Source organism: Erpetoichthys calabaricus, chromosome 11 (assembly GCF_900747795.2).
Source record: "Erpetoichthys calabaricus chromosome 11, fErpCal1.3, whole genome shotgun sequence".
Classification (NCBI taxonomy): Eukaryota; Metazoa; Chordata; class Cladistia; order Polypteriformes; family Polypteridae; genus Erpetoichthys; species Erpetoichthys calabaricus.
In genome coordinates, this window is record NC_041404.2 from 157,808,468 (window position 1) to 157,832,808 (window position 24,341).

The 24,341-nt window shown below is 35.8% G+C and overlaps 1 protein-coding gene across 1 annotated transcript in view; it reads left to right on the forward strand.

Annotated features, from left to right (window-relative positions):
* top3a (DNA topoisomerase III alpha) overlaps positions 1 to 24,341 on the forward strand; it is a 35,745-nt gene that overhangs the window by 2,643 nt on the left and 8,761 nt on the right. Inside the window, exons 3-17 of the mRNA XM_028814426.2 lie at positions 1,937 to 1,996; positions 2,463 to 2,536; positions 2,930 to 3,005; positions 6,096 to 6,204; positions 8,458 to 8,601; positions 9,009 to 9,179; positions 11,406 to 11,506; positions 11,996 to 12,070; positions 13,485 to 13,567; positions 14,099 to 14,306; positions 18,133 to 18,318; positions 18,601 to 18,730; positions 18,958 to 19,071; positions 20,042 to 20,207; positions 24,066 to 24,212. Coding sequence (XP_028670259.1) covers positions 1,937 to 1,996; positions 2,463 to 2,536; positions 2,930 to 3,005; positions 6,096 to 6,204; positions 8,458 to 8,601; positions 9,009 to 9,179; positions 11,406 to 11,506; positions 11,996 to 12,070; positions 13,485 to 13,567; positions 14,099 to 14,306; positions 18,133 to 18,318; positions 18,601 to 18,730; positions 18,958 to 19,071; positions 20,042 to 20,207; positions 24,066 to 24,212 — 1,844 coding nt within the window. The remainder of the gene's footprint in view (positions 1 to 1,936; positions 1,997 to 2,462; positions 2,537 to 2,929; positions 3,006 to 6,095; positions 6,205 to 8,457; positions 8,602 to 9,008; positions 9,180 to 11,405; positions 11,507 to 11,995; positions 12,071 to 13,484; positions 13,568 to 14,098; positions 14,307 to 18,132; positions 18,319 to 18,600; positions 18,731 to 18,957; positions 19,072 to 20,041; positions 20,208 to 24,065; positions 24,213 to 24,341) is intronic.

Sequence of the window (24,341 nt, forward strand, 5' to 3'; positions counted from 1 at the left end):
TGATCATTTTTATCTTTGTTCTTTCCAGCTTTCTTTCATGGTTCACCTTCATATACCAGTACCCTGCTACACCTCGTACAACTTTTGTATTCATATTCTTTACCGTTCAGTGTCAGGGAGAGACTCCTTTAGAAGTACAAATTGAGGACAGCTCATGGAATTTCTTCTATGCTCTTTTTTCCCTCTCTGTCACTGCTGATGTCTAAGTTTATACCTACTGCAGTTACATTGACATTCCTCACCCCCTCAGACACTTTCTACAACAACATTTATTTATATAGCACATTTTCATACAAAAAGTATTTCAAAGTGCTTTACATAATGAAGAAAAGACAAAATAAGAAATTAAAATAAGACAACATTAGTTAACATAGAAAAGGAGTAAGGTCCGATGGCCCGGGTGCACAGAAAAAAGCAAAAAAAAAACCTCCAGAAAGCTGGAGAAAAAAATAAAATCTGTAGGGGTCCAGGCCACGAGACCGCCCAGTCCCCTCTGGGCATTCTACCTAATATAAATGAAATAGTCCTCTTTGTAGTTAGGGTTCTCACGGAGTCACTTGATGCTGATGGTCACACAGACTTCTGGCTTTTAATCCATCCATCATTGTTGGAACATCACGGTGCTTTGGGTAGATGCCACCAAAAGGACACCGGAAAAGGAAACAGAAGAGAGAGTAGGAGTTAGTACAGATTTTGAATGAATAGTTATTATAATGAACTGGATATACAGAGTATCAGGATTTAAATTACAGTGAAGTTATGAGAAGGCCATGTTAAAGTAATGTGTTTTCAGCAGTTTTTTTGAAGTGCTCCCCTGTATTAGCCTGGCGAATTCCTACTGGCAGGCTATTCCAGATTTTAGGTGCATAACAGCAGAAGGCCGCCTCACCACTTCTTTTAAGTTTTGCTCTTGGAATTCTAAGGAGACGCTCAGTTGAGGATCTGAGGTTTCGATTTGGAATATGAGGTGTCAGACATTCTGATATATAAGATGGGGTGAGATTATTTAAGGCTTTATAAACCATAAGCAGAATTTTAAAGTCAATTCTGAATGACACAGGTAACCAGTGTAGTGGCATCAAAACTGGAGAAATGTGCTCGGATTTTCTTTTCCTGCTAAGGATTCTAGCAGCTGCATTCTGCACTAGTTGCAAACGATTTATGTCTTTTGTTCTACAAACAGATGTCACAACTGTTGCCTGTAGACTTCCTGCTGCATCTTTTAGATGCCCACCTCTGACAGCCTGTGCACTGGATTAATTTTAATTCATTCGTTAATAATTCATTACATTTATATAGCGCTTTTCTCAGTACTCAAAGTGCTATCCACACAGGGAGGAACCAGGAAGCGAACCCACAGTCTTTCACAGTCTAAGTACTGCAAAGCAGCAGCACTACCACTGCGCCAATTTTCTCCCAGCATCTTTGCCACACATGTGGCCATCACAAATCTCTTCACCCCAGCAACCCTGTTCATCTCCAAACATAGCCTTGGTCTTTTCTGCATTTACTTATTATGAGGCAATTTAGAACAAACTGGCTATTCATGCTTTCAAAATATAGACTGGGCCTTCTTCTAATGGCTTAGAGATAGGACATATTTCACAATTAGCACACTAAACAAGTCTTATGAACGGAATCTAAGTTCTTAAAAGCTGGCAGGTTTTCAGACAAGACTAGTTTTTCTGAAGTGGATGATCTGGCAAATGCTGAAGAACTTAATATTTTCAAACTCACTGAATTAATTTTCAGGGTTTCAGTGTGGTGGATCCAATTCTAGTGGCATTCCTTGCAGAGCAGGACCTAATTCTGCACCCAAAGATACCCATTTTAACTACAGTGATGATGGTTTCTCTTGCTGGAGGAGATCAATATGTCTAAAACTAATGAATTATTTTGCTTATTTCTATTCAGTTACTTTGTTTTTCTTCTGCAGAAAGAAGGTCTTTCACGGTTTAATAAAATATATGAGTATGAGTACCAGATGTTTGGACAGGTAGGCAGTTATTGCTTCATATTTCTGTCTTGAGTATTTATTGTGCTGTACTCTGTTTCACTTTGAAATTTTATTAGTTTTATAAACTGGAACATTATTCAGACACACATGGGCAATTTCAACATTTCTTACTGCTCCTCCTCTCCCATATGGGGGAAGATGATAGGTATTTTGCAGCAGACAGCAACTGATGATAAAGTGTGTCTGTAGACTTTATTGTAAGCTTCATTTCAGACAGCACAGTGTCCCAACAGGGACAAGTGCTAGTGTTTAATCATGTAAGTGATGACCTTTTACTTTAATGTTAACTGTGAACATATTTTGTTTTCATGCTAAAATTTGGATTTCATATTACAGCAGTCATTTTAATAAATTGTAAATTGGCTCATCCTTTTTGTGCCACAGAACTATTACATTATTTTTCTTTGTGTGGTCTGTTTTTACCTTGCTGTTCTTATCATTGTAGAATGTTACAGTTCTCATGACCTCCGTTTCTGGGCATCTATTAGCACTTGAGTTTAAGGCTCCCTTTAACAAATGGTAAGATTACTACAAGCATAATGCATTTCACATCTCAGATGTATCTTCTCAGAGTAGGATCAAAATTTTGCAATTATTAGTGACCCATAAAAAAAATATAATAATTTACTCCTGAGCAGGATCCATATTGCCCTTTAAAACTAATGTGAGTTGTGCTGCTTATAAAATTTAATTTCATATAAGCTTTCCTACCTAAAACATTCTTACTGATTTTAACAGTAACAGAGTGTAACATTTATACTGTATTAACCATATAGAAAAGATTTAGCTCCAACTGTCTTAAACTGAAACAAATTTACCAACCATTGTTGTCATATTTCATATTTAACTTTGCTTCTCTTTTCCCAGTAGATGATATCTGTGCTTGATCCAGATATTTGTTCTCTTTGATAGGCACAGTTGTAATCCAGTAGTTTTATTTGATGCTGAAGTTGAGAAATACTGTCCTGAAAACTATGTGGATATCAAGGTAAAATATTTTCTCTAACATTTTTATACGGATATCATCTTTATAATATAATTTGTATTTAACAGGTTTCAGAATAGAAAATTCACAATAAACAGACTACATGTAGCTCCCAGCACTGTAACTAAATGACTAAGAAATTCTATGTATTCAAATAACACAAAATAGTTTAATAGAATGCATGAAATTGTAGGTCAGAGATTTTTGAAAAATAAAAAGTTTCATATTGTCCAGTGGGAGGATTGTTCTGTATGTATGGTGATGTATTTGCAATTGGACAGTTACGTATGTCAGAATTGCTGGTTTTGCCATATACTGAAGTTATTTTGATTTGAGGATTAAAGATGACTGTGAGGCAGTTTAGTGAACGTCACCTTTTGTTTTTCAGTATATGTCTGTGTATGTACACTTCCAACATTTTGGAATAACAATTTTTTTGTTGCATTCCTCCATTTCAAGAATCCTTTATATTGGGACAAATTAACATAATGTTCACAAATGCATTTAGTCTAATTCAGGGTCGCCGGGTGTGGCGGAGCCTATCCTGACTACTTTGGGTACGAAGCAGGGACCAACCATAAACAGGCTATCAGTCTTTTGCAAAGGCCTCTCATGCACAACAACACATTCTTGCGATGTACATGGAAAACCTGAGTACCTGAAGAAAAACGCTCACAGACATGGAGAGAACGTGCAAACCCACTGACAACAGCTGGGTGTTGGATTTTAATCCAGGATGCTGTGCTTATGTGGTATTAATGCTAACCATTTCAATATTGTACCACCTTGAAAACACATTCATCTTAAGTAAATTAGTGTTAACAATATGGTTGTAAATCATTTGCACATAATAACTTTTTTAACCCAATAGCCTTCTGTCATCACCAAACTTTATTTGTTTGCTTTTTTCAAAAGCACTTGCAACATAGACATTGGGAACATTCTTTGTCCATGGATGTCTATAGTGATTCTTAAGCTACAACAGTTAATTACATTATGAGTAGAGACATTTCATCAAGTTACAAAGAAGGTCATGTATATCCATGGAACTATAGGGTGGTCCAGATCTAACTGTGCAACTTTTAATGCAATGCAGGAAAACAATGCAAGACAAAAGAATTGTTCGAAATATCTTGCAATAAATGAATGCATGGCAGGTGCTGCCATCTATCTGCAACAAAAATAATTTTTGTGAATTCTCTAATGTAATAAACTTAATAAGTTATAGTGTAATGAAAATTGCATAATTAGATCTGGACCACCCTGTACTTCCACCTATTTAACAGGTTAAATTTGTGAGTCATCTGAAGTTTGATCCTTCACCTACACTTTTACTTTGTAGTCATGTGGGTTTGTCTGTAATACTTTGCTTCAGAGCTGTTCTGGGTAATCCTGGTATTTTTTTTGGCTTTTCTGTTTATTGTCTCCTATAACAGGTGTATATTTTTGTGTGACCTTTATAATTATGGTATCTACAAAATGCAAATGGTGATACCTTTAACCCTACACTCTGGAGGTTCTTGTTGATTTAACCAACAGTAGTTTCAGAGTATATCTTCATAGCTGTGATAATTTTTGTGTCATCAACTACAGTTGGTTTCTTCAGCCATCATTATCATCGTGTCATATATTTCTGAGTACACTAATTGATTCCTTTTCATGATATTCTAGATTGTTGATTTTATAGCAAACAATTTGTATTCGATAGTTTGATTGAATTATTCTTGTTTTAACCGTCACATGCAAATTGCTTTCTTTTAATTTATGGTTACTTCTATAGTCTTTCAGTCAGGACAGAAGAAAAAGCTAGGTTGGGTGGAAGAATGGTAGGAAACTAACAGAAAAGTGATTATTCTAAAAACATTTATGCACAGATATTCCCAGAAATAAAAAGGTGACACATTTAACTTTGTCTAAAGCTGGAAAAAGGATAGTCATTTGTGATAAACTTTAACCGGTACAAGGCCATTGTTTTCTAGTCTTTTAATCTTACGGACGTGCTCTTGCAGACATAAGGGACACGCTTTTTTATACAATTATGGAAACAAAGTATCTATAATACTGTTTCTGAATAGAAGGATGGGGTTTATTGGAGGATGATGTATAATGACATGCTTGTTTTCAATTTCTAATTAGGACTGATGTATATCTAAATGTTTGAAACATTTCTTTGCACTAGTTTGTGGAATTTTGTAGATTGACTCAACTGTTTAATGTCAAGCCTAACAATGTCTTTACCAGAAGAGCTCACTTGTAAAGCTGTGAAATGGTTAATTTATTCCGTATTGTAAATGTGCTGTTCTAGGTGTCATGGAGGATAATTTTATTTCTAGGCAAATATCTTTGCCAAGTGTTAACAATTGGACAATATGGGATTATAATCAGTGGTAGTAGTAAAAATATTTCTTGATGCTTTAATAAGAAATAGCAGAATTATTGAAGAGCTAATCTTAAAATGTTGGTCTATATTTTCTACAGTTTAGTGACCTTCTAAAGAACAGCAAAGGAATTTTTGAAACAAAGATAACTGCCTTATGAATGGGTGAATGTTAGCATTTTTCACATTGTGGATTTAATATTTAATTCTCATGTGTTGTTTTAATTTTTTAAACTGTCCTTAGCTCATAGTTGATTTGTCCTGGGAAATAAAGCTGGTTATTCCTTTAGAACTTTAAGTATCAATTAACTTGTTTGCGTCTGTCTTTTTAATACTGCATTTGTCTAAACATGACACTTGACTGATATGCTCATAAAGGAGTATTTAACAATTATGCCCTGGCCTCACTTCACAGTTGCTGCTACCAGCTGACTCTCCCAGCTAGCAGTTTGATGGAAACATCTTATATCCATATATAATATGCTAGGTCAAGTATTCCTGAACTGAATGTCTGAATGCTGAAAGCTTATGTGTAGTGATGGGATCCAACGGATAGCATTTGGTGAGAAATTGCTTGCAGATTACCCAAAGTCCATACTACTCAGGTCCTATTAGTATATATTAAAATCTTTATGGGATTGAAGGTATAGTATGGAGAAACACATGATTCCCTCTAATTGTATATATAATGTTTTCCTTTTCTTGATCATTTTCAGAGAACTCTGGAGAGAGAAAGTCGTCATTGTGATGCCCTTGTAATCTGGACTGATTGTGATCGTGAGGGAGAGAATATTGGCTTTGAGATCACAGAAGTCTGTAAAGCAGGTGAAATATTTGTGTGTGTGTGTATATGTATGTATGTCTTTATGTATGTAAAATATTGTATTTATTAGATTACTCATTTATATACGTGCAACCTATAATGCCTTAAAACAGTATGCAAAATGTCAAAAACCTTCATCAGTATTGAAAAGTGTTCACAAAGTTGGTAATTACAAGCTAAATTGTGTACAGATACAATATATTACCTCAAGAACTTTTGTGGATGAGCTTCACCGATATGTGACATTAGTAGATCATATAATTTAGGAGATTTTCAAAAATAAATTTACCATTCTGTAAAATCCCACAGTATGGTAGTGGTTTTCAAAAGGAAATGTTCAAATAAGAACAAATAAAGCACACAAATAATGTCAGAATTTTGAAAACCATGAATCGGAAAACAGGCCTACAAAATTATTTCAAATGCATCGATAATATTGCTATCTATTCCAAAGAAATGGAAAAATCCTAAACATCTCTACACTGCCCAGATCTGGCTGTTCCAGTAGTTATGTGCCAGTTAGCAAGAGCACTACCAGAACAATCGTGAATATGAATGAGTTACAAAATTCAGTGATTTTTAACTTTGATGCTCATGAAACAATAATCTCCAAGAGCCTACTTTGCGAGAATGGCAATGAGGAAACCTCGGCTGAATAAAATCCACATCTTTTTTCTTTTAAATTGTTTGTAAAGTATTACCTTGAGTATAGTACAAGAACGTGATGGAAAGTCTTGTGGTCTGAAGAGACTGAAGTGGACCTTTTTGGCCTGAATGTTAAATGCTATTTATAAGTTAAATCAAACATACAGTATTGCATCAGCTACATCACACCACTTTCACCAAAAACTGTGGTGGTGGGGGTAATAGCATCATGTTATGGGGATACGTTTCAGTAGCTGGGACAAGTAGTTTTATCAGGGTTGTTAGAAAAAAAGAAAACCTGTATCCATTCGCCAGCAAACTCAGTTGACATAATAATTAAAAGCACAAAACCAGAACTGTACTTTAGCTGCTTAAATTTAGGAAAATGTATGTCATACGTGTTCTGGCCTTGTTTTCTTTACAAATCTGTGGTGTGACCTCGGAATTGCTGACTTTTCTTCCAATTATTGTGGCAGTTCCACTAGGAGGAATGAATAAATACTGGTTCTTCACAGTGCACAAAATTAAGAGACTTGTGCAAAAAAAACAAAAAAAAAAACATGTGACAGTGCAGACAGGAGTCTAAAAAGTACTTCACCATGGAAACAAATACTGTTTGCTGTGTTGTATGTGTTATTAGTCTTTATGAAGAATGCTACAAAATTTTGCTTTAAAACTATTAAATAGGGGCAGTGGGTAGCGCTGCTGCCTCGCAGTTGGGAGACCTGGGGACCTGGGTTCGCTTCCCGGGTCCTCCCTGCGTGGAGTTTGCATGTTCTCCCCGTGTCTGCGTGGGTTTCCTCCGGGCGCTCCGGTTTCCTCCCACAGTCCAAAGACATGCAGGTTAGGTGGATTGGTGATTCTAAATTGGCCCTAGTGTGTGCTTGGTGTATGGGTGTGTTTGTGTGTGTCCTGCGGTGGGTTGGCACCCTGCCCGGGATTGGCTCCTGCCTTTTGCCCTGTGTTGGCTGGGATTGGCTCCAGCAGACCCCCGTGACCCTGTGTTCGGATTCAGCGGGTTGGAAAATGGATGGATGAACTATTAAATATAAAAAAGGAATGAGGGCTACATACTCTTTAAAAGTAAACGGTGATATTATAATTATTAAATGATAAATGGCAATTTCCAGGTGTAACAGTTTGGAAAATGAAATAATTAGATTATGGATTTTGTTTTAAGTACTGTTATGCTATATAATATCTAAGAACAGCCTAGACTAATAACACATTCTTGTGGACGTTTCTTTTTACTTGCACACATTACTGGTTTACAAGGATTTGGAATGTCTTACATTAACTATTGAACTAAATTAAAAACCAAATATGAACAGGGTGACAGCCCATTAAATGGTACAGTCCTACACATACACCTACCCACGTTACTTATACTGGGTGAATTTAGAGTTGCCTTTCAGTGTGTTAAGGACACCTGAAAGATGTATGGCAAAATAACTCTACACAAAGAAGAACAATGCAAACATGGAAAAAGTACAAGCTCCACAGTGACTGGGTTAGGGGTTCATAAAACTGTTTGAAACCAGCACCAATATTATTCAAATGTGGTTAATTATTTTGCGTGCTTTATTTTTATTTATTTTTTTCTTCTTCAGTGAAGCCAAACCTTCAAGTGTTCCGAGCACGTTTTTCTGAGATAACACCTAATTCCATCAGAAATGCATGGCAGAATCTGTCAGAGCCAGATCTCAATACCAGTGATGCTGTTGATATTAGGCAAGAACTGGACCTCCGAATTGGTAAAATAAATAAATATATGAGTAAAATTAATTTTGTGCATCATAACCACCGACTGGTTTTAAATGAGTAATACTTAAAACATCTTGAATATTTTATTATATTAGACACTAATGGAAAAAATAGTAATAAAGTTTATATTTGGTTGTTGTTTGAGATATTTTTGATTACTTTCTTAATTTTCTATGCATTTGCCCTATAAAATCTATATTTTTTCATTTAGTAATGCATTTACAAAAGTACCTCTTTATTATAGTCTGATAATAAGTGATCTTTACATATAACTTCAGTTATTGGAAATGTATGTAATAATTGTACCAGTGTAAGTGCTGAATTTTTTGTGACACCAAATTAGAGCTGCTATAGTTATTATTTTTGTTTATAAATAAATTCATTTTATCTTTTATAGGTGCTGCATTCACAAGATTTCAGACTTTACGGCTTCAGAAGATTTTTCCTAATGTGCTCTCTGATCAGTTAATCAGTTATGGCAGCTGTCAATTTCCTACATTGGGCTTTGTTGTGGAAAGATTTAAAGCCATTCAGGCTTTTATTCCAGAAACATTTTACAAAATTAAAGGTAGAATGACTACTGTTTCTTAAGAATGTAAAGCTAGATTTTTTTCCTCTAGATTTGCATGCTTTTCCTTTGAAACTATTATTATTAGCCAGTTGTTTAAAATAACTTCTGTGCTGCTTACTTAAAAGTATGATATGCATTTAAAAACCCCTGCACCGGCTCTTAGATTTTTATAATTGTTTCAAATCTTTTGTATTTATTGTAACTGTTTTTCATTTATTTCATGAAATTACAAAACTAAATAGCAAAAAAAATGTGTCAAGCAGATACAGCATAGAAAACTATCAGGCTACGTGGTGTGTTCCTCCACTATCAAATTACCAGAGATTTTATTTAAAATAGAAAGAATCACATTATAAGATCAAAACTTGGATGTGCAATTAGAATACTTTGCCCCAGACGGTGCAATATAGGCACATTTTTAAAAATCTGCACTGAATATTTTGAAGTGGTGTAGTTGATCAGAAAATGAAAAGCTGAACCTTTCTATAGCAATATATTTGTATTTTAATCTATGTGGGTCACTGTAGTCTACCTGCTTGTTACATATCAAAGATCCACATTGTTCTCCCTTGAAAAATGCTTTAATTAAACCATTTTATAGATTCAGAGGCTTCACAAAATATAAACTGACTTTTAAGACAGCATGTTCAGTAGAGCATAAGAAAAATGTTCTGAATCTTTTAGACATTTTGGAAGTGGTCAGAAAATAACTACATGATTGAACGAATCAGTAAATCATTCTAAGGAGCTTTCTTTATCACATCATACATTTGGGGATCGGGCCAATCATTAAAATTAAAACTTATTTCAGTGTGTTTTTTAATATGCTTTATAATAAAAAATCACATGGACAAAAAGTGTGAAACTTTGATTTTAGATGTGAGTCGGATACTTGCATCACTCACAATGCATATCATGTATTTTATGAAGAAAACATGAAGTTTATATTGATTTTAAGACAATTCCACTTATTAACTTTGGTGTTAAAGAGTCTGTGCTACCTTTTGCCTTTAAAAGCAAATTCTGCAACAATTTTGACATGATTGTGTGCAAATACAACTTCATCCCACCGCCACCCTTTCAAAACATGTCTAGAATAAATTTTTGATCTACCTTTTTATTATTGTGTATTTGGCTAATGTCAAAATCAAAGGTTTAGAATACAGTGAAATTGTTTACATACTGTAAATGTTTGACAGTTGTAAAATATGCAATCAGATGACTTGCTCAGGGTCACACATTGAGCTGAATGTGAGACTTGAACTGACATCTTTTTGATTTAACATACATTTGTCTTAGTATTTTACATAGTGTGATATATTGGCTAAGTTGGCATCATGGTACAGTGCTAAGGATAAGGCTTGAATTACATCCTTGATATTACATGGATACTGTCAAGTACCATGCTTTTACAAGTTGTGCTACCCATACTGTGTAACCCTATTACTCTTTCTCATCTTAGCATTATTTTATTGTATTGAATTATTGAATTGGGCAGCACGGTGGCGCAGTGGTAGCGCTGCTGCCTCGCAGTAAAGAGACCTGGGTTCGCTTCCTGGGTCCTCCCTGTGTAGAGTTTGCATGTTCTACCTATGTCTGCGTGGGTTTCCTCCGGATGCTCCGGTTTCCTCCCACATTCCAAAGACATGCTGGTTAGGTGCATTGGCGAACCTAAATTGTCCCTAGTGTGTGCTTGATGTGTGGGCGTGGTGTGTGTGTGTGTGCGTGCGCCCTCCGGTGGGCTGGCACCCTGCCTGGGATTTGTTCCTGCCTTGCACCCTGTGCTGGCTGAGATTGGTTCCAGCAGACCCCCCGTGTCCCTGTGTTAGGATATAGCGGGTTGGAGAATGACTGACTGACAGAATTACTGAATTTAAAAAAGTAGGAACTAGCCATCAGAAAAACAAATTTTGATTACTCCTATCCTTGGCCTAAAATAATTCAGAAAGAATCCGAGCATGTTGACAAGAAAATTATGATATTTCAGGCATTTTAGAAGTTGGCACCACCACTCATAGTTTCTCCTGCATCTCAACAAGGGGTATCTGTGTGGTTAAAATTGTCTTGGTAATTATTACAATAAATCCGGTGTCTTTAAACATAATTACCGTCTCCTGGGAGTTTGACACTATTTATCTTATTGTGAATTCATAAAAAGGCTATAAAACTTGTTTTCAATATAGTTTATAGCTTTAATCTAATACATATTCTCTGTTCTTGAAGTAACCCATGAAACTGACGATGGAGTTGTGGATTTCAACTGGAAAAGATACAGGTTGTTCAGTCATACTGCGTGTTTGGTTCTCTATCAGATATGCATGGAGGTATATTTCTATTATTTCTGATTTCAGAGTTGTAGTAAAGATTAAAATGTTTTGTTTGTCTTGGTATTATTATGTTTACTTATCTTACTGTTGTGTACATACTGGAAGATTATTACAAATTTAAAAAGTAACAATTCTTAGTTTTTATTACACCTGAAAACAGCAATTGGGATAAAGTCATATATCTTTTTAAATCATACTTTGTATTAGTCAGTTAAAATAATGCTTGTTATCAATGACAGCTGGAAATTGTACATTATCATTTGACTTCATGAGTTTACTTGTCTATAAAATATACTTTTTCATCATTAAAAATGATTTATATTATTTGTAAAAGATTCATCTGGAAAGGTGTTTTGCTCTTTTATTACTTTTAAGGAGGACCAGTCACATAAATATTGTTTTCTTTAATAGAGCTACTCTATGAAGATCTCCTATATATTTTCAGAGTGAAATGTATATTATTATTGTTATTCTTGTAAACAACAGAGTCCCATTGCCAAAGTAATTGAAGTTTCCAGTAAGCCAAAAAGTAAATGGAGACCTCTGCCTCTTGACACCATTGTAAGTATGTCACAGCAACAGTAAAAATAATGATAATGCCTATTTTCCATTGAATTCTTACAATTTAATGAAATGGTTTAACCGATGGTATCAAATGGCTATTAGATTAGTGAAATTTAAAATTCTTTTGAACAGTGAATCAAAATGAACATTGTGAAAATGTTCACCCCTTTTTATAAAGGGGTGAGCACCACCTTCTGTTTCAGAAGTCATAGGGAGGAAGTGTCTTCTATGAGAGTTTCCTCTATTGAAATGCACTGCTAGCTTGGCTATCATGATTATATTTCATGTATCACGGTTTAATCAAAACACGAGATGCTCTGTTGTGGTTGTGATAATCATGTAGCCAGACCTGTGTTATTAAAAAATTAATAGACTGTTTATATCATGTTGCTTTTGAATTAATATAGTTGTTTAACACAATTGTATATACTTGATTTCAAATATGGGCCAAATTTGTGGATATATCCATTGTGTTTTGTGTCGGCTCTACTGGCAAGTGGTGGTATTGTCATGGCATGTTTTGTTTCTCTAGGCACACATCAGATGTCCTAATACTAGTGACATTTAAAAATGCTCTACATCTTACCAAAGCCTTGTTGTCGACTATGCAGACAGATCCCTTTATGGCCACAGTCTTCCTTTTTTTTTTTTTTTTAAATGGATACTTCCATCAAAATAACTTGAATATGTCACTGAATTCAGTTCTTCAGTGCCCTGAACAGATTTAAAATTTTAATCCAGTAGAGTGTCTTTGGGATAAGGTGGGAAAGAAGGTTTGCAGCATTGAAGTTTAATGAAAATACTTGCAGAAACAGCTTGTACCTTTCGAGTCAGTATGAATTAGAATTTCTAAGAAATGTTTCCAGCATCTTGTTCAACCTATGCCACAAAAGATTCAGGCTGTTGTGGATATAAACAGAAGTTCTACCCAATAGAAGACAGGTGTAGCTACTCAAGTGGCCACTGCGAGTCCTGCCCACTTGTATTACATCACCAGTTATTACCCATCAAGAGCAGTGTAGTAACATTTGATACCTTATTAATAATGTTATGCATATGTTCCTGGCTAAAAATTGATTAATCAACAAATCATTCATTCCTAATTTTTACATTCTAGCTTGTGATTTGATTATTTAAACAATCTATAGATGCTAAAAACATGCCTTTTGAGTATCAGTATGTTATTTTTCTGAGAATATTAAAAACAATATTTTTATATGTTACTCAGGAATGTGTGTAATTTAAATACTTGCAGTCCTGTTTGTTAAATTTTAAATGATTAAATTTGAAGATTCAGCATTTGCCTTCTGTGATTTTGCTCCTTGCTTTCAGTTTATGCTCTAGCTTTGTCTCTGGCCCTAAAGTGAAAAAAGTAAGTAAGTAATTGTTTATAAATATGTGCATTGTCTAGGAGCTTGAAAAGCTGGCATCTCGGAAGCTCAAGATAAATGCAAAGGAGACCATGAAAATAGCAGAGAAACTGTACACCCAAGGGTATGTCATGTCATGTCATTGTCTAACCCACTTAGTCCTGAACAGGGGCTGGGGTCTGCTGGTGCCTATTCCAGCTAGCATAGGGTGCAGGGCAAGAACAAACCCTGGACAGGGCACTAATCCATCGCAGGGTGAACACACACACACACACACACCCACCCCAACCACATACTAGGGCCAATTTAGGATTGTCAGTTAACTTTAATTCAATTTAGGATTGTCAATCCATTTAAATTGTCCAGGTGTTTATTCTGTATTTGCTTTTTTATTCTTATTAAATAAATGCATCCTTCTTATTTGATATAATTCTTAGTAACACTGACAACAGATTTTAAGAACCTGTACAACAATATGAATTGCACTTAAGAAATACACACCTTTCTCATTGTAAGAGATACTGTAACAAAGCAGAATCTAGGCATGTGCTTGTTAGATGGAAAGACATTGTTATATCTTTAGACTCTGCTTAGTTTACTTTATCTAATCCTGTGTTTATAAAAATGTATAACCAGTTGCCAATCTCTTTTGTAGGTTTATAAGCTATCCACGTACTGAAACAAATATTTTTCCTAAAGGCCTAAACCTTAGTTCTCTAGTGGAGCAGCAAACTCAGGATGACCGCTGGGGTGCATTTGCCCAGGGTATTTTGGACAGGGGTGGGCCAACTCCTCGTAATGGGACAAAATCTGATCAGGCTCATCCCCCAATCCACCCAACTAAATATACCAACAACCTTCAGGTATGTTAGAAAATGTATTAAATTATAAAAATAATAATGATGATGCTTTCAGTATTAAGGCAGAAACATTATAGGTTAGAAATAAATGTATATGCTTTTTCCAGTCTGGACTCTGGGATTAATGACAGAGTAATAATGTTTGTATATTATTAGTTTAAATAGATGGTGTTTGTCTGTTACTGTGACTTAAAGAGCTACCCACATTTCTAAAAGCAATTAATGCAGACATCCAGGTAATTCCAAAGGGTTCACAAACTTTTTCTTGCAACTGTACCGAAAAATCTCTGTCTGAAAATGTTGTTTTGTTTTAAAATAACCTTTTCTGCCCAACATAATATTTTGGAATTCTAGTAACACTATCAAAAAATAGGATTTTTTCATAACTGCTAAAAGAACTTGTTTTAATTCTCTGAAGTCATTTGTTTTCTGTTCCAACACCCATATGTAACCAGTTTAAATCTTAGCATACTTAGTGATTTTTACATGATTTGATTAAATACATATTTTAAAAATAGTTTAAAGGTGTAAAGCAAATTACATGTTTTATTTTCAAGGTGCTAATTATGCACAACAAGCAAAATAAACACCCTACAACATGTTCATTCTTAATGGGTTTGTTAGGTTCCACATCTCACCACATATTCTGAAACTGCTTTTCCTGGTGAGGGTTGCAGCAGCAGCAGGCCAAGCAAGTCAGTCCACACTTTCTTGTCCCCAGCTACAGATTCCATCTCTTCCTGAGAAATTCCCAAGTGTTCTCAAGTCAGCTGAGAGATATAATCCCCATAGTTTGTCCTATGTGTACCATAGGGTCCGTACCCAGTGGGATGGGGGGAGCCATCCAGGGACATCCTTATAGCATGTCCAGACTTCCTCAGCTGTCCCCTGTGGATCCATATGAATAGTGACTTTACTCTGAAACCCACCCAAATTTCTAAGTATGGAGTGTCAACCCAGTAGCCCTTCAAAGAAACCTAATTTCTGCAACTTGTACTCACAATCTTATTCTTTCGGTTATTATGCACAGCTCATAACCATAGGAGGTGATTTTTTTTAAATCACATTATAATACAGTAGTAATAAAGCATTACCCAAGTATATAAAACTGTATATAATGTTTTCGAGTTTAATTTGACCATAACTAAAGAAAGGATGAAAAGAGAAGCTGTATAATGCGTTGATAAATCTCAACAAGTTGCTCTTACAGTTAGGTCCATAAATATTTGGACAGAGACAACTTTTTTCTAATTTTGGTTCTGTACATTACCACAATGAATTTTAAATGAAACAACTTGGATGCAGTTGAAGTGCAGACTTTCAGCTTTAATTCAGTGGGGTGAACAAAACGATTGTATAAAAGTATGAGGCAACTAAAGCATTTTTTAACACAATCCCTTCATTTCAGGGGTTCAAAAGTAATTGGACAAATTAAATAACTGGAAATAAAATGTTAATTTCTAATACTTGGTTGAAAACCCTTTGCTGGCAATGACAGCCTGAAGTCTTGAACTCATGGACATCACCAGATGCTGGGTTTCCTCCTTTTTAATGCTCTGCCAGGCCTTTACTGCAGCGGCTTTCAGTTGCTGTTTGTTTGTGGGCCTTTCTGTCCAAAGTTTAGTCTTCAACAAGTGAAATGCCTGCTCAATTGGGTTAAGATCAGGTGACTGACTTGTCCATTCAAGAATTTTCCACTTATTTGCTTTAATAAACTCCTGGGTTGCTTTGGCTGTATGTTTTAGGTCATTGTCCATCTGTATCATGAAACGCCGCCCGATCAATTTGACTGCATTTAGCTGGGTTTGAGCAGACAGTATGTCTCTTAACACCTCAGAATTCATTCAGCTGCTTCTGTCCTGTGTCACATCATTAAACACTAGTGTCCCAGTGCCACTGGCAGCCATGCACACCCAAGCCATCACACTGCCTCCACCGTGTTTTACAGATGATGTGGTATGCTTTGGATAATGAGCTGTTCCACGCCTTCTCCATACTTTTTTCTTGCCATCATTCTGGTAGAGGTTCATCTTGGTTTCATCTGTCCAAAGAATGTTTTTCCAGAACTGTGCTGGCTTTTTTAGATGTTCTTTAGCAAAGTCCAATCTAGCCTTCCTATTCTTGAGGCTTATGAGTGACTTGCACCTTGCAGTGCACTCTCTGGATTTACTTTCATGCAGTCTTCTCTTTATGGTAGACTTGGATATCGATACGCCTACCCCCTGGAGAGTGTTGTTCACTTGGTTGGCTGTTGTGAAGGGGTTTCTCTTCACCATGGAAATGATTCTGCGATCATCCACCACAGTTGTCTTCCGTGGACGTCCAGGTCTTTTTGCGTTGCTGAGTTCACCAGTGCTTGCTTTCTTTCTCAGGATGTACCAAACTGTAGATTTTGCCACTCGTAATATTGTAACAATATCTCGGATGGGTTTTTTCTGTTTTTGCAGCTTAAGGGTGGCTTCTTTCACCTGCATGGAGAGCTCCTTTGACAACATGTTGTCTGTTCACAGCAAAATCTTTCACATGCAAGCACCACACCTCAAATCAACTCCAGGCCTTTTATCTGCTTAACTGATAATGACATAACGACGAACTTGCCCACACCTGCCCATGAAATAGCATTTGAGTCAATTGTCCAATTACTTTTGAACCCCTGAAATGAATGGATTGTGTTAAAAAAAAAAAATGCTTTAGTTGCCTCACATTTTTATGCAATCGTTTTGTTCACCCCAATGAATTAAAGCTGAAAGTCTGCACTTCAACTGCATCTGAGTTGTTTCATTTAAAATTCATTGTGGTAATGTACAGAACCAAAATTAGAATAAAGTTGTCTCTGTCCAAATATTTATGGACCTAACTGTATATGGTGCCATTAGTGGTGTTAAGCTCAGCATGTTTTTTTTGCATTAGCATCACTGCAAACTCAAACACTACTCAAAACTGAGGAGGGTAAAGTTAGCTACATTTTAGATGCAAGGTAATGTGCAGTGAACGTGTTAAGAGGATCTTTCTTCATACAACAGCTGCTGGAAGTAGATTAATTAATGATACCATGGAATGAAAGGCAATTTCTTTTGTTTTAAGTGTTTGAATTCCAATGATGATGCTTGAGTAGGAAGTATTAAACATAATATAAAGGCAGTGCAGTTGTTTTGTAGCTAACAGACTCACTTATTAAGGAATTTGTGGACTGGAGAAATAGATATAGATTTGATAGTGAGAACAAGGTTAAGATATGTTTGAATGAAACAGTGCGTTGTTCTAACTTCTAAAGTCAGCTGCTTGTCACTGAGGGAAGCATTTTATAACTGTGTAACAAACTGTGTGAGTTATAATAAGGGAGACACCCTCTTAGAATGTTGGAAACCTGAAAAGGCAATGAGAAGGAATTTTAGGGATAATTATCACACCTTTTTAAAGCCAGATATTTGTCTTTTCTTTTTATAAATAATACTTTAAAAATATCAAATGCAGTTTATTTCTCAAATACAAGATAAAGATATCTGGGTAATGTAATCAAGAGCAGACTGGAAAAAGAATAAATCACTTATTTGCCACAACATTTATTCTTGTTACTGAAATGAATCTCTCCAGGCAATGTTACATTGTCATATTTTTCCCCTCTCATAAGTCTTATTCTTTTTCTTGTCTTGTATGATTTTATAAAATTCTAATATTTCTTCCTCAATTTTGCCTTATGACTTTCTTCAGGTTTTGTCTGGCTCATATGCATTTCTTTATAAATGTGAAATGATGTTATTAGTTTATAATGTGCAATAATGTTACATCTGGTATAATGCTTAATTACAATTTGTTGTAATGGCTGCAGGGAAACGAGCAGCGTGTATATGAATTCATTGTTCGTCATTTTCTGGCCTGCTGCTCCCAGGACGCACAAGGGATGGAAACCACAGTTGACATTGACATTGCCAAAGAGCAGTTCTCAGCTCATGGCTTAATGATTATTGCAAGAAACTACTTGGATGTCTATCCTTATGATAAGTGGACTGCAAAGGTAATTGGAATATAATGAATATGCCATGTTAATTATTAGGGGTGGCTCAAAACAGAAAATGTTTTTCAAATATGTTCCATATGTTAACAGTATATGCAGGGAAAACAAAACTGAAGGTAGATTAACTTTTCAGCTTCATTATTTGTCTAATTTATAATTAAGCTGTGAGTTGTTTGGTTAAGGGATGTTAGTTTTCCTCCACTTAAAATCATGTATTAAAACTGACATTGTGTATTTTAGGAAAATTTAAGTATGAAAAGGAGTATGTCTTGTTTTCTGTAGGTTATTCCTGTTTATGAACAGGGGTCGCAATTTCAGCCATCCACTATTGAAATGGTAGATGGTGAGACCAGTCCACCGCAGCTGCTTACTGAAGCTGATCTCATTGCCCTAATGGAGAAACATGGCATTGGTAATTAACAGAATATTGAAATGATATAACTCTTTGAATAAGTTCATAGACATAGTTGATTATTCTCTGATGTATATTGCAGTATACAGAGCAAATGTGTTAACCAAATATGGGGTGAGCAAAATTAAGAAAAGGGAGGTACAAGTATTTGCATAAGAAACCTCAGCAACAGCAATGTGATCTGCAGAATTGTGCATTGTGATTTTTTGTTTTCTTTTTCTTTTTAGGCACAGATGCAACACATGCAGACCACATAGAAACAATAAAGTCGAGGATGTATGTTGGACTTACAGCAGATCAAAGGTTTCTCCCAGGGGAGTTAGGAATGGGATTAGTTGAAGGTAATGCAACAAAGCCTGTCCCACAATATTACATGAATGCAAAATGATCAACTGCTTGATTTCCATGAACATATTGCATTACAAATATGAGTTCTGACTGTCATCATTTACAGGACTATGTATTTTACTTAGGTATGTTGTGTTTTTATTAAGTGTACTGATTGACTTTATGTATATGTGGAAATTGTATAAACTGTACTTAATTTATTGACAGTTGGAGACATTAATCAAGGGGTTTTACTTTTTTGTTTTTTAACTTGCTGCAACTTTGCTCTCTATACAGTATATGTATTGTATATGTATATGTAAACTCAACTTGGAGTCATAGAAAGGTTTGGGGCAGCCACCCGTATAATTGGTTTCCTGGCTGCAAAAGTCGTTTCAAGTGAATACAGCATTGATGTGCACATAACCAAGTCCAAAACAGAACTGAGGGAATAGAGAAAAGGTGGAGGCTTTTAAAGGGGAAGACAGGAAGTGAGGTCAAAGGGGTTGGGCTCATGAAGGTCTTCAGCAATAGGTTTGAGCCTGGACGTGACCTTACAGGAGCCAGAGCCGGCAAGGTCTCCTTCCATAGGCTCGGTCCCGTAAGTGAAGTCTAGAGGGCAAATGGGATCCCCCGTGAATGGTCTACAGGAAAGGGAGAAAAAGAGGCAGTGCACTCTGCCACATCCCGGTATGACTCGGAATTGCCCTTACTCAAGCCCTTTAGCTGCCTCCCATGCGCATGTGTGTGACAGTATATATAAATATATATATATGTGTGTGTGTATTTATTTATTTATTTATATGGAAGAGAAGGTCTGTGATACAGTTTGCATATTTGCAGCTGGAGATCCACAAAGGGAGAAAATGAATCACGTATCATAAAGTATAATTTATATTATAAAGCATAAAATATTCATCAGTAAAGCTTTAAGTAAATTTGTTTATTTAATTTACTTCACTGTTAGTAACCATCTGTTTCTAGGATATGATTCCATGGGTTATGAAATGTCTAAACCAGACTTGAGAGCAGAGCTTGAAGCTGACCTAAAGTTAATCTGTGAAGGGAGAAAAGATAAATTTACAGTATTGAGGCAGCAAATACAAAAATACAAACAAGTCTTTATTGAAGCAGCAAGAAAAGCAAAAAAGTGAGTACATAAATAACTCCTCAAATGGTTCTTTTACAGTAAACTTTCTCAGCAAACATTTCTGTTTAAATAAAAAAAGTCAGTGGCAGTTGATTTAGTGATATTCTCTGAAGTTTGTGTTATGCAGTGTAATTTGAGCAACTTTTCTGATATCCTTAAAAGCTTCTTGTTAATGGGCATGTTACATTAAGTCTGCAATAGTTAAAAACAAGTTTTTGAATTTGTACACATGCCTCCTCACTGTGCAGGACCAGCACTTCATGAATCTTTTAATAGTATATACCACTATTAAAATCTTACTCATTGCTAGCTACTTCTATTTGGGCAAAAATGTAGTGTTTTATGTGACCAGTATATTCATTAATTTATTGTTTTGTTTGGGTCTGGCACCTCCTGACTCACCTGTTCAAGAAAAACCCCATAAATGATGCACCATTGGACTTGTCTTGATGTCTAGTTATGCAAAGCATCAAGCTTTTTAACATCACCCCTCCCAGCCTCCAGTGTTTGTTGGCCCTCTAAAACAAAAAAAACCCCTCATTTTAAGTGTTTTTTGATCATAGTTTGTAAAAGAAATTGGGCACTTGCGGTAAAGAGTAAACCAAAAGGGGTCTTCGGCAAAAACGATCAGAAGTACTTGAAGTTGGGCTTGCCACATCACCCTTAATGAGAAACGAGGCGTCAAAGTTACTCCTTTTTTCTCAAAATTTCAAAAAATGGAGGATTGGTAATGTAGGCATGTTGAGTGTCATTTTACACACACGTTTTCGAGGTTGCTGTTCACAAATATGATAATATTTTTGGTATATGATTACTTACTCTGGTGATCCTAGCCCTGCAAGATCCACTCCCAGAAGGTTAAAAATAACAGATTTCAAGCATAAGCATACAAGTTATCATTTTAGACTATTTCAAGTTTAGTGATTACAGATATAATATTATTTTTGATCCTTTACTTCGGATCTAGCCCCCTAAATACTTCTATCAGTGGGTGAAAAATTACAAACTTATATTATAATCGATAATGTTTAGCCTTTATGAACATTTAAATTAAAGCACACATTTTAATATTTCAAATATTTCACACAACTATTCTTGTTTATTATGTTCATCTACCTGATGAAGTACATTACATTTCTTATGAACACCCCTAGTTAGCGTTATGCTCATTCTGGCTTTTTAAATCTCAAAAGACACATTGTTGAGACATACAGTACCGGTCAGAAGTTTTAGAACACCTTAATTTTTACAGTTTTTATTGAAACTTAACTAGTTTAAGTCCAGTGAGTAACCTGAAATGGTACAAAGGTAAATCGTAAACTCTTACAGATGTTAAAAAAAAAAAAAAAAAAACTGTTCAAAAGTATATAAAAAGGCCTTTTTCAGGGAAAAAGTAATGAGTTAACAACTTACAGCTTTTCTGCAGCAGTGGAAGTTAATGGTCTCGAAAGTTGATGCAAAATCCCACAGGTGTAATTTGTTGAATACTTCCAGACCCTTGGTTGAAAAGTAATGTTTTGATTCTGTTATGGCTCTTTAATTAGATTTTAAAAATCCAAAATCTACTTGTGGATATTCTTATAATAACCACATTATAGTACTAGTATGTACAGTATACCATACATCTAAATTTAGAAAGGATATTTTATAAATGAAAAAGTATAGGGTAATATTACAAGTGACAAATGTAGCTGTTGTCCAGTTTGTAGAATATCAGGCATTGTTTCAAGTCATCAAAACAGTGTTAGTTCTTAATAACTTCTGGAAAAGCCATTTTCAAGAAACTTTGCAAAGTACTGTAGTTGCTTACATCAGATTTGTAGACTGCTTATAAGATGGGTTCTACCTACTTTCACCTATATAGGTTAAAATACTAACATCCAGTGAACTCTGGAATCATACATTCAGCTGTTTAAAAAGTTGCATGTTCACTTATTTGGTCTTCATAATGCATTTTTAGAAAACCTTTAAATACTATAAATTACACGCTTAAAAGATTAATGTCATTTTTTTAGTGTGTGGCTGTTCTTCCAGTCCTATTGTTTTATTTAGTTAAGTCAGTTTTGCCTTTAGGTTTCATACTTGTGACATATAGAAGCATAAATTAACTTTAGCTTCTTGATCAATAAAATACTTTAACATCTCCTGCACAAATTACATGTAAAATATACTTACAGTGCATCCGGAAAGTATTCACAGCGCATCACTTTTTCCACATTTTGTTATGTTACAGCCTTATTCCAAAATGGATTAAATTAATTTCTTTCCTCAGAATTCTACACACAACACCCCATAATGACAACGTGAAAAAAGTTTACTTGAGGTTTTTGCAAATTTATTACAAATAAAAAAACTGAGAAATCACATGTACATAAGTATTCACAGCCTTTGCTCAATACTTTGTCGATGCACCTTTGGCAGCAATTACAGCCTCAAGCCTTTTTGAATATGATGCCACAAGCTTGGCACACCTATCCTTGGCCAGTTTCGCCCATTCCTCTTTGCAGCACCTCTGAAGCTCCGTCAGGATGGATGGGAAGCGTCAGTGCACAGCCATTTTAAGATCTCTCCAGAGATGTTAAATCGGATTCAAGTCTGGGCTCTGGCTGGGCCACTCAAGGACATTCACAGAGTTGTCCTGAAGCCACTCCTTTGATATCTTGGCTGTGTGCTTAGGGTCATTGTCCTGCTGAAAGATGAACCATCACCCCAGTCTGAGGTCAAGAGTGCTCTGGAGCAGGTTTTCATCCAGGATGTCTCTGTAAATTTCTGCAGTCATTTTTCCCTTTATCCTGACTAGTCTCCCAGTCCCTGCCACTGAAAAACATCCTCACAGCATGATGCTGCCACCAACATGCTTCACTGTAGGGATGGTGCCATGTTTCCTCCAAACGTGACGCCTGGCATTCACACCAAAGAGTTCAATCTTTGTCTCATCAGACCAGAGAATTTTCTTTCTCATGGTCTGAGAGTCCTTCAGGTGCCTTTTGGCAAACTCCAGGCGGGCTGCCATGTGCCTTTTACTAAGGAGTGGCTTCCGTCTGGCCACTCTACCATACAGGCCTGATTGGTGGATTGCTGCAGAGATGGTTGTCCTTCTGGAAGGTTCTTCTCTCTCCACAGAGGACCTCTGGAGCTCTGACAGAGTGACCATCGGGTTCTTGGTCACCTCCCTGACTAATGTCCTTCTCCCCCGATCGCTCAGTTTAGATGGCCGACCAGCTCTAGGAAGAGTCCTGTTGGTTTCGAACTTCTTCCACTTACGGATGATGGAGGCCACTGTGCTCACTGGGACCTTCAAAGCAGCAGAAATTTTTCTGCAACCTTCCCCAGATTTGTGCCTCAAGACAATCCTGTCTCGGAGGTCTACAGACAATTCCTTTGACTTCATGCTTGGTTTGTGCTCTGACATGAACTGTCAGCTGTGGGACCTTATATAGACAGGTGTGTGCCTTTCCAAATCATGTCCAATCAACTGAATTTACCATAGGTGGACTCCAATTAAGCTGCAGAAACATCTCAAGGATGATCAGGGGAAACAGGATGCACCGGAGCTCAATTTTGAGCTTCATGGCAAAGGCTGTGAATACTTATGTACATGTGATTTCTCAGTTATTTTATTTTTAATAAATGTGCAAAAACCTCAAGTAAACTTTTTTCACGTTGTCATTATGGGGTGTTGTGTGTAGAATTCTGAGGGAAAAAAATGAATTTAATCCATTTTGGAATAAGGCTGTAACATAACAAAATGTGGAAAAAGTGATGCGCTGTGAATACTTTCTGGATGCACTGTATTTTACAGCATGAAGGAAACCCTCTGTATTAATAGAATGTATTCATGTTGGATGTTTTATTTAGACTAGATGAAGCACTGTCCAGTTATTTTGGTGAGGCAAGAGAATTCACTGAGAGTGAACAGATTCAAATGGAGATTCCCCTTCCAGTACGGAAATGTCCGCAGTGCAACAAGGACATGGTGCTAAGAGCAAAAAAAGATGGCAAAGGGTAAGTAGTTTTTCTATATTATCATATATATATATATATATATATATATATATATATATATATATATTATTCTTTTTATTGAATATATTAACATTTTTGTTTCCAATATTGTTGAACTAAAAAATTAAA